This window comes from Porites lutea, chromosome 6, assembly GCF_958299795.1.
Source record: "Porites lutea chromosome 6, jaPorLute2.1, whole genome shotgun sequence".
Classification (NCBI taxonomy): Eukaryota; Metazoa; Cnidaria; class Anthozoa; order Scleractinia; family Poritidae; genus Porites; species Porites lutea.
The window spans coordinates 28,991,546-29,002,789 of record NC_133206.1 but is presented as its reverse complement, the minus strand read 5'-3'; the positions used below and the strand labels follow the sequence as shown (position 1 = coordinate 29,002,789).

The 11,244-nt window shown below is 38.2% G+C and overlaps 1 protein-coding gene across 1 annotated transcript; it reads left to right on the top strand.

Annotated features, from left to right (window-relative positions):
- The first annotated feature begins 3,265 nt into the window (after positions 1 to 3,265).
- Positions 3,266 to 10,571, top strand: LOC140940938 (potassium voltage-gated channel subfamily A member 7-like). The gene is made up of 2 exons (XM_073389897.1): positions 3,266 to 4,792; positions 9,511 to 10,571. The coding sequence occupies exons 1-2, from the start codon at positions 3,622 to 3,624 to the stop codon at positions 9,783 to 9,785; spliced, it is 1,446 nt and encodes a 481-aa protein (XP_073245998.1). The 5' UTR covers positions 3,266 to 3,621; the 3' UTR covers positions 9,786 to 10,571.
- Positions 10,572 to 11,244: the final 673 nt, after the last annotated feature.

Genomic DNA, 11,244 nt, shown 5'->3' with positions numbered 1-11,244 from the left:
ATTTTGAAAAAAAAAAAAAACAAATATGATCCCTCGCTGTGAGAAATCAAAAAATGACATAACCAGTTGTGACAAATTTGTAAGTCGTTGATGTTTTTAAAAAAAGTTTCTTAAATGAAGATGATTAAGGCACACATAGTATGCTGAATCATATAAAAACAGTTGTTGTGGTCGAGTGATTTCCGTTTGAAAATTTCAGTAGATTCCACAATGATCGAAATACATCTCATGTAACTCGGAATAAACGGCTGTAATTTTCTGTCAGATTTCTTCATCATAAAGTTTACTAGGTCACGGTTTTCTTAAAATGTATTTGGTAATGACCTGGTATGAATGTTCTAATTCGAACTAATACAATCCCCCAACCATTTTTGAAACTTTCGTGCTATTTCTATTCTCAATTGTAGATCTGACGTTTTTAGCAATGTTCTCTGGCGAGTTTTTTCCCACTTTATCTGACGTTTTTTACCAAAACAGACCAAAAAAGTAAACTGTAACAAAGTTGTTTGGTTCTGAATTTCCAAGAAATAGTAGTAATAAAATGCAAAATTATTAAAATTACCAGGATCGATTCATTGCAGTGTAAAGCAATGTTTATGATTACGAATGTATTTAAAGGTTAGGGCTTAAAAAAAAAAAAGACACAATTAACGTGGTACTCTATCTGTGTTCAGTTGGAGGTAAAATAGATTCAAACAATATTTTTCTTTGGAAAAAAAGTATTTTTTTCCATTTTTAAGTGAGAGAATTGGACGGAAACTCTAATTATTTTCCTGATAATTTTTTTCGAAGTATTTCATTAAAATATCTGCAGGATACCGCATTATGGTCGTATCTGCAGGGGTTTGACTTTAAAGTTTTACTACTTTTTAGAAAATTGTTACGCCTTTATACCACTGAATTTCTTGTGACAAATCAACGTCATTGTCTTCATTGACTGCAAACAAACTTGTAAGATTTGCGTGCCTTTGATATTTTTTCAAATTCCATCACTTTCGCGATGCCCGAAATCATTGTTTTTGCTTGCTTTGTTCTTCTTGTTTACCCCCTGTTAATAAAGGTAAATCAGTTTTAAAAAAGCTGCTATCTAAAAGAAAATATTTAAGTAAAGGCTAATTCAAGTCAGTAATAAGTCCTATGTTTACGCAGAATCTGTCTCGGTCTGTCTTTTCGCTCAATTTTGTCTGATTTTCTTCCTTGTGACAGGTTACACTAATTTATTTTACAGTATAGGATCAATTATGCCGGTCTTTATGACTTTTGATCAAGGCGTACCTATGAAAATATAGATCGATTCTAAGCAAGTATTTTTCATTCCGTGCAGCAGACCTATATGTTCTCATGAAATCACGCAACTTTTTCCAGCGAGCGTTAGTTATTCATCTTCGAGCAATAATGATGTCTTCTGAATATTTAATTGCTAATCCTTTCTGAAAACTTTCCAAACAATTGGAAAAGACGGAAAGTTTGCGAAAAATGTTTTATTTTGTGAATTTGATATAGCGCAGAAAAAAATACATAGAATATATAGAAGCTCGGCCTTTCTAGGTTATGTTACAATGCCACCCCAGGAATCGCGAGTGTTGTGGTCAATTATGCCCAAAGTTCGTCTTAGATTAAAACTCCGGGGTATCGCCCGTTTAAACTAGGTAGGCAAAATAAAAACAATGATATCGAAAACATACTCACAAGACATCTGTTTCACACGAGTGCTTGGCTAAAATTATTTTCAAGTCCTGCCAAATACTTGTAAAGAATTCAGTTTGTTCCTAGCGAAAGTATCTCGAACGTTTTTCTTTTATGTTCTGGACGCTTTCCCCGTGCTTAAAATTTTTTCTATCCGGAAATTCAGTTCCCTTTCATTTTTTTAGTATCACCCTAGGCGAGCTTGAATTAGGATAGTCTACACTGGTATTTTTCCGCGTATAGAATACCCGCTAATTCGGTTTTCGTAGTTTATATCACGAAAAGCCTTTCGAACTCGCTTATCAAAAAAAAAATCGCACCTGAAGACTTTGGTTAAAGTTTTTGCTTTTTTGCGATTGAGTACGCTATATGAAAGATACTAAAACTTGGCAGAATTAACCGTGTCAGTGCATATTTAAGCACTTCTTTTGAAAACATCGAAAGCATTAAAAATTTAACACAAGCAGGAATTAGATCCTTGCGTATTCTGCTGAATTATTTTTTTTCGGAACAAAAGGTTTGTTGACAAAAATTAACGGATATCTCTACAAAGGAAAATTTCTTTAAATTTGTCTTAAACCTTTGGCAAGATCGTATGATCTCCTCAGTTTTTCTCGGTAAAAAAAAATAGTTTTAAATCTCTAAGTTACCAGCGTAACTAAATAACTCAATTGTTGATCCACTGAGCTTCGATTGAAGAACTAATTTTAGGATTGTATAATTTTTCAAACGTTACGAAAAACAAATATTATTGTTGCCCTAAATCTTGTGTTTATATTTCATTCCAAGAGACTCTTGTATTCTTATCGGAATCTGTTATTATTTTTTTCCGACTGAGATAAAATAAATTATGGTATCGACCAAAGTTAAATTTTTAACAAGGCAATTTCGAGGATTCGGTTTTTTGCCCGTTCAAATCCTTAAGCGTGTATTGCGATGTTTCTAGACTGGAACGGTAAAGGCTTTTTTTTACGCTAACTTTAATATCGTTACGGCAGTTGTTTAAGGCACAAAGCCACACAAACGCTATGTTTTTTATCTAATTTGCGTTGAGTAATTCTGAGAGTTAAAAGTTTGAATTTTGATAATTCCACCGACATGAAACAGGTGATGGAGAATTCCTTATCGCATCGCAGATTACTTGTGAAAACATTTCGCAAATAGCAAAATATTAGGGAAGCTGCAACACAAGCGTAAGATCGTCATAAATGCACATTTCCCTCAAATTTTCCTTGATTTATTTTTAAAACAATTCTTTTCAACGTCGTAGATTTTGTGTTACAAGTTTCCAAATATGGTCGTAGTAAATTTGCATGCACACAGTTGGAGAACTTGCCAAGTAGCTCCAAGCAATTGTTTGATACCATTCCCCCTCTGCAAGATTTTCTCGCTTTCAGCGATAGCTTTTGCAATTCTTAAACCAGGCATTTCGACATCCATTACTGCTCTTTTACCGCTAGTTAATATAATAATCAAATTCTCACACGAAGGCTTAATTTTTATTTCATGAATCCGTCGTTGGATGGTTAAATCGGAGTTATTTTCAAGCCTGAGAAATGTATTCCTGAACTGGACTACAGAGAATGGTTAATTACAATTCTAGACACCTTCATAAAATAATCATGTAACAATATTGAATGGTCCGCGAGCACAGAGTCATAAATATATTGATGGAAACATGTGTCGAGGCTTGCATTTGTTAAGCCAACGGGGCCAGGCGTGAAGAAACCGTGCGAGTGAAAAGCTAGAAAATTGAAAATGATCTCTAGCGAGTGCCGTTTATGTCTCGCAACGAGTTAAAGCGAATCACTGATAGGCATAAACTGTGATTACGCATGTGTACAAATTTTGCGGTAAACGTGGGTCTAGCAACGCGCCATACAAGATTAATCTACAAGCGGACGAGCGGATAGCTTCGCTGTTGTGACAGTTTTCATGTTGACTACAGCCACTGCCTCAGCGTCTTCGAACTCAGATCCAAATGGTGCGCCTGGAAGTCATCTTCGGGGGTATAAACAGTTAATGGACAGATATGACAGCTTAGTGAACTACACTCCTGCAAATATGGACGACCCGATTGTTATAAACGTTGGCGGAAAACGATTTGAAACGTACGAAGAGACGCTGGCGCGTTTTCCAGATACCCTTCTGGGATGCGCCAGCCGAAGGTCCAAGTTCTACAACTCTAAGCGTCAGGAGTACTTTTTCGACCGGCATCGCTCCGCGTTCGATGCCGTTCTCTACTACTATCAATCTGGCGGAACTCTAATTCGACCGGAGCACGTACCACCTCATGTGTTTATAAACGAAGTTATCTTCTTTGACTTACCCGAGGAGTCAGTCCAACATATTCAACTTGAGGCGGGAATCGCTGATGAACCCGAGGAGCAACCCATGCCGAACAACTATTACATGAGAATTGTCTGGAATGCGCTCGAGTACCCGAACTCCTCGCACCTGGCGAAATTTCTGGCGATTTTCTCCGTCATAGTTATCACTCTTTCGTTAATCATTTTCTGCATCGAGACGCTGCCAGCGTTTAAAATACATCCCCAGAAACCAGAAAACGCAACAGACGATTGGAAACCTCCACCTAATCCTTACGAGAAAATCTGGTTTCGGCTCAATACTTTTGTCATTGTTTGGTTTACGGGCGAGTACGTAATTCGCTTCCTTACGTCTCCACAAAAATTCAAATTTCTAATCGGAGCGCTAAACATTATTGACTTGTTATCCATACTACCGTATTACGTTCAACTAGGGCTCCAAGAGGACGACTCTTCCATCTCTGTCCTTCGCGTGGTGCGTGTCGTCCGCGTGTTTCGCGTGTTTAAACTCTCGCGCCACTCGCGCGGTTTGCAGATATTAGGAAACACTCTCAGAGCAAGTTTAAATGAGTTGATAATGTTAATGTTCTTCTTGGCTATTGGCGTGATGATATTTGCAAGCTGTGTTTTCTATGCGGAAGGAGGCCTCGACAGCAATTTCCCAAGTATTCCTCACGCTTTTTGGTGGGCAGTTGTCACCATGACGACTGTAGGCTACGGAGACGTGTCTCCAGAAAGCTTCCCGGGAAAGATCGTCGGAGCACTTTGCGCTATCTCAGGTAAGCCAACCTAATGCTGTGACACTCGCCTGATAGGATTAAAAGCAACAATTCGGCAAGGTCTGGAAGCCAAAAAATGTATTAGCGCGTGCTTAGAAGACTTTAGAAGCCAACCTAATGCAATGGCACACGTTAAGCACACTTCAAAACCAACGAAATATATCAATGTGAAAGCCTATAAAATACAGTAGCACCTGCTAAGAAGGTTAAGAAACCAACCAACTGCAATGGCAAGCATTGGGCACGCTTTAAAAACAACGGCACATAGCAGTGGTGCTCAATTGGTGTGAAAGCCTTTAAATTACAGGAACGCGTGCTAAGAACACTTGAGAAACCAAGCTAATGCAATAGCACACCTTAACCACACTTCAAAAACAACAAAACAAAGCACTTGCGCAACGAGTTTAAATGCCTGTAAAATGACTTGAAGGTCAACATAATGCGATACTGCTCCTAGACCGTTTGAAAATCGTTTCTCGAGAGCTCAGATTCGTTTGGAACTGAAGATCAGGTGAATCACTAAACTGTAGCTTTTTCGTTTTCTATTTTAGTTCACTGCCAATTTTGTCCCTCAAATATATAATTACACTTTAAGCCATGAGGCTTTATAGGGTGATATAATGACGCATTGACTCTCTCAAAGCCATAATTCTTAGCCTAACTGCTTTTGAAATAAGCACAACGAGCCTCAATTGATATAAGGTTTCTGCCTACATACACATAACATGTCTCTTTTATTTACCCTCAAAATGACGTATTGTAAAATTGGCCCAAAAATTAGGCCGATTCATTGACGGGAATTGAAGTTAATCAGATTGAGGTTAATCGAAAAACAAAGCCACTTTTAATTTCAAACGCGCTAGAATGAATGAGTACAGTAAAAGTTAATTTGCTATATTTGATAAAATTATACGCTGATTTCTCTCTTGTTCGGGTTCGTCACTTATCCAATTGAACTGTCTACTTTCAAGTACAAAATAAGTGGTTTAAGCATATCACATATCTTGAGAAAAGATAAGCAATTGTTCAATTTGTTGAAAAATTTCAAACGACAAATTTCCTTGTGCAAATTTTCGTACTATTTCATTGCAAATTATTTTTCTGGGTAGCGAGATTCACGCGCGTTTCGTGGAACGCGCGCGTATCTTGCCAACCTTCTGTTACTTTCACTCTGTGAATAAGTAATAGAGTGTGTGCCAACCAAATACAATAACTTTGTTTTGAATTAGTGGCGATGAATGATTTTTTCCGAAGCCTGCTGCTGAACGGCAATAATTCTGCAAAGAAAGCAACGCTGTTTAAACAAAGTGAAATTTGTCCAAGTAAAGTCAATTTTTTTTCGTGGAAGAAAATTCAAAAACTTTTTTATAGTGCTTATTTCAACCCGAAGTTCGTTGTTAAATATTAATTAGCTTCAGAACGCTAAAATGATAACAATAGGCAAGTGCTTTTGACTTATATTTGGCTTTTAGCTTTAAAAGTTAAAATTAAAGGCTTTGAAGCAGGATTTAAATACGAACCTTTCCAAACAACAGGAAGTAAAAGGCTTCGAGGCACATACTTCTTAACGGCAGAAAAATTAAATTAGAGTTGTGCATTGAGTCAACAGAGAGTTTGTCATGTTTTGAAATATTTATCAGTACCTGCTGGCTAAAGAAGTGTACGTGAAAATAGAAATATGACACTTTCATTAAATCTACACAATTTTCGAGTGTTTTTTCGCATAGACCATTTCCTGAAAGACCAAGGTGAAATCAAGAAAGAATTTTCACAGCCTGGATTAAATAAACAGATCGTTTCATATAGACAGTAGTAAACAAGAAATTTTCTGGATTCACTTTTTCGGAGAATTTTTTTTTGGTAACAGATTTCAATAGACTGAATGTACGTTTCGGAGTAGTTCCAGTATCATTATTAAAAGGAAAAACGTTGTTTGATTTTGTGGTAGTTGGTTCAGTCATTTATCTCGAAACTGAAGAAATTCCTTTTCAAATCTTTAATCAACAATTGTGATAAGAAATAATGGAGTGGACAGCAAACAATAACATTGTGAACTACTACTGAGGCTTTTGAAACTTCAAAACTCACTTCGGAAACCATATGCATGCTGCAAAATTTATAACTTAACGATTTTAAAGAAATAATGTTAAGCTCGTTTTCTTCGTTATGGAACGTAACGTTTGATTTTTCAGTCGTTTCGTCGGCGACAAAACACTGGTTATTTCGCGAAATTATCATTTTGTTTAATCTTGTTCCGAGTCGGGTCGCAGCAGGGATTTTCACTGAAGAAAACATTTTTTTTAGAAACACACCTTACATCGACTATTGTACATAAAGAAAAATATAACAAGAGCATAGAATCGCAAATGGAATTGTGAAATGAGATTCATCGGCGTTGTAATCTAAAAGTGAAACCTTCAAAGGAAAGTGAAAATTTTGCAAATCTAGCCCGGCTTTCCATCTTAACATATAAAATATATTTTAACACATAATTTTTCTGCGAATATTGCGTGGGCTTCCACGCGAATTCAAGATTTAATTTGCTAGGAAAATAAATGTGTTTAAAGATTTTACTGAGAATACCTAACGAAGGAGCACCGCTTTGTTTTATTAATCAGCTTGACATATTGCAACACCTGTTATCGAAAATATATACCTGCTAACTAATTCAGGTCTATCGTCGATAAGCCTCTGTTCATACTATGCCGAACAGCTTTTCGTACCGACACAAAGAGCTATCTGTCCGGTGTAGTATGAACACCTACCCCGTATGTGACTCTCCACTTTAGAGATCCGCGCAGCGCAGCTTCGCTCCATCACAGAAATCGCGCCGAAATCACCGTTCTTGTGTGTGTTCAGAAGCCCTATCCGGTATGGCTTTAATGCCAGCGCAAAAGCTATCTGGGAAAGTGTGATCATAGCCTAGGTTAGCGTCAGTACAGAGTCTTCTAAACTAGCTTATTGTTATTCTAAACAGCCGAATTTCTAATTCACTCGAAAGCAAATCCTCGAACTTTGCTTCAAGAAAGAAAAGAAAATTGGTTCTATATTCCATTACCCTCTGCATATTTTCAGTGAAATAAGATTGCAGTGTTTGTTCGAGAATTGCCCAGAGGCCGTGTTCATTGCAATTCGCACTCATAGTAAATCGTTTACAATGGGGCGAAATGACGATTTGTGTTTTCGTACTGCTGGATTTTAGTAGATGTTATACTGATAAAATGAAAACGACAGAATTCAGTTGAGCTTCCAGCTTTCTTGTGCCATTAACTTTGTTTGATTTTTCTCAATTATTTTTCACGGCAATTCGTTTATACACTTATCGTTTTCTCTCTATAATTAAACCTTTTTCTTCGTTTCCCTCATTCTTGAAACCTGACTCATCCCCAGTCGTCTCTGACAACGTCTCCCTAGTGGCGCGAAGACGACTGGGAACGAGTTAGTTTCGGGCCCTCGGGAAATACGCGGTTCACACCAGAATGAGGTTGAGCCTTCTAGACCGCCTTACTGAGCTCACCCCAAGTAAGGAAATCCAAGACAGTATTGTATTCTGGATTTCACGCCGCGGAATCCGGATTCCAGGTACTTGAGTTAAGTGTTTGACGGTGGAACTTGGATTCTGGATTCTAATCTTTAGGGGGATTCCGGATTCATTTAGCCGTATTTCGGATTTAGCGAGCAAAATTTTTGCAGATTCCAGATTCCGGATTCCACGGGCAAACATTTCTCGGATTCCGGAATCCGGATTCCATTACGTGGAGCGACTGAGTTTTTGGAAGCAACATACTCCACATTTGCAAGTAAAGCTTTTCTGGTGGAAGCATTGCACCCGTAATGTTTCGTTGACCACTGATTTTGTATCATCCATAAGTGAGGTTGTAAAAATGGACGTTTGCAAAAAAATGTAAATTTTGCCTTGGTCTTGAACGTAAATTTACAAGGAAACTTAAAGGCTAACGTTTTGAGTAATTACAACCACAACTCAAACTAAACACAACGTTAAATTGCCTCTTAAAATGCAAAAGAATTTCAAGAGGAATGGTTTTTTTTATCGTGGACAGAGTGGGGAAGGTATTCATGGCTTCATTTCGTTAAAGCATTTCAGTGAAAAGCTCTACCCTCGTTCTATAGGCTTTGCGATCGTTTGTATTTTGTTGTTTAAAATCCCTTACTGCCCAGCGTTAATCGGATTGGCTAGTTCTCCGAAACGGAGGGGTTTTCATGTAACTTGAGCTATTCTTTGGGGCCCCATGCATCTAGGATGAATACGTTAAGTAAGCAGTTTTTATACTACTTTTCTCTTCCTTTCCTTTCAGTATCCGGTGGCGGATCCAGGGGAGGGGCCCGGGGGGCCGGGCCTTCCCCCTCATTTTTAGACCAAACTGAGGCCCAGAGCCCCCCTCCCCCCCACCCCCCATTTTTTTGGGGGGGAGACCACCCCTCCCCCCTCCCTTATCTGAAGTTCTGGATCCGCCACTGGTATCAGTAGTCTTTGCTCATATATTTTACCCTTAAGTTCTAAATGTGAAAGATGATAACATAATTAACTATCGAAAACTGAGCACATTTTTTTCGTTCGACAATTTTGTCGTGATGAAAAACTATTTTGTTTGACATCCAAGCATGCTAAGCATGGAAAGCGACATTAGACCTGAAGATTCAGCTTTGCGAAACTCGTCGTATCTCATATTTCCTTTCGCCTTTTCTCTTGTGCACAGGTGTGCTAACCATTGCCCTGCCTGTGCCCGTTATCGTTTCCAACTTTGAGAATTTTTACAGCAAAGAGATGAACAGACGGAAAGAGGAAGAACTGAAGAAAGCTGAGGAACAACGAGCAAAAGACAAAGAGAAGGGATTAAATAACTCCAAAAATTCCACAGAACTGGAAAATATGGATGGAAGAAGTCCTAGATCACCTACTCCTAAAGGAATTCTGGTTTGTGGAATGAGCAAAGGCGAGGAAAATTCACAGAGGGCCCATACGACAGTCTAGCACTGAATCTGCGTCGATTTCACTAATGCGCGAATTGCACGTTCATAAAATACGACTTTTATTCTATAATCGTTATCAGTATTACCCAGAAGGTCAAGCAGATTCGAACGTCTTTTAAGAAAGACTTAGAAGCGAGGGTTGCTCTATGACACTGTTTAGAGCTGATGAGAAAACAGTGTGTTGCAAAAGATAGAATCAATGCCATCGAAAATGAAGGTTTTAGGACATCTTGGAGCCATTCTTTGGCTACGTCAAAAATTTAAACCAGAAGTACAAATATGGAATATAATTATAATGCAAGCATTAAGGATCCACGGCTCATGGAAGTACCGAGGAGTAACGGAATGTAAACTCTGTGAGATGTGGGCCCGCAAAATCACATGATATGATTGAAAGACGCAAAAGGCTAAGTCTTTGCGCGAACAAAATAACATTATTGTTTCATAAATAGGAGCACCAAGTTATAGTCAAATTGGCCGACTTTTACGTCGCCGCGAGCACACATTTTCTTACTGTCGGAACATGAGGTTCTTCAAGTTTATAGAATTCTTCTCACAAAGATTGAAAAGCCATGGACACATCGTGGAATCAGTTCAACCAACAAAAGAGTGCAAGTCTTCGAAAAATAGAGTGATATACAACTTCTCGACGGTCTGTTTCCCATACGGATTGAAACTTGGAGTTCATGAATGCGGAAAGGAATCGAATTTTTTGGTTACTTGAAGTTTGAAGGTTCGTGCTGACAGGCAGTGATGAAATTCACTGCATAGCACTTGAAAACAAGAAACCCTGCTGATACGGAAGTTGACCCAATCGTCGGAGTCACCGTTAGGTAGGCAAGGCTAGAATTAAAGTCGTCTCAAAGCTCGATTTAAATCGATCAAGGCTCCTCAAGACGAAGCCTTACTGCCTTGAACAACGACAATCTAACCATAACAACTGACCATTTGGAACGCTAGCGGGTTAAGCTGGTTTTGAGTATGATGTGGCAACTGAAAAGCGTGAAAAATTGAAAAAACCAAAAGAAAGGTAACGTATTAATGCACTGAGTAACTGCCTTTGGTTTTTAAAAATATGTAAAAATTGTTAGCCTAGACTTCTACTTTAAATGGTCAAATGGCCAATTATTTCCTACGCTGGGGTGCACGTGATCCTTATGTGATCTGCACGTGATTCTACATTTCAAGTCATTGCGCACTACCTAATAACCAAATTGTTTGACTTTTCAGTTGTTCTTTAGGTCTGTGTAGCAGCTAAAATAACCCCAAGAATTTATGGAGGAAGAGACGAATTTATTCTTGTTTCTTCACGGAAAAACTATGTCGTAGAATAGCAAATTTATCTTATTTCAAACTTTTGCCTTGTTTTACTCCAGTGTGATTAATGGCACTTGCCCTTATGTTACCTGGGATTCTTTCAATTCTTAATCAATCAGAGTTCCACAAAATGTGAAAGCGCG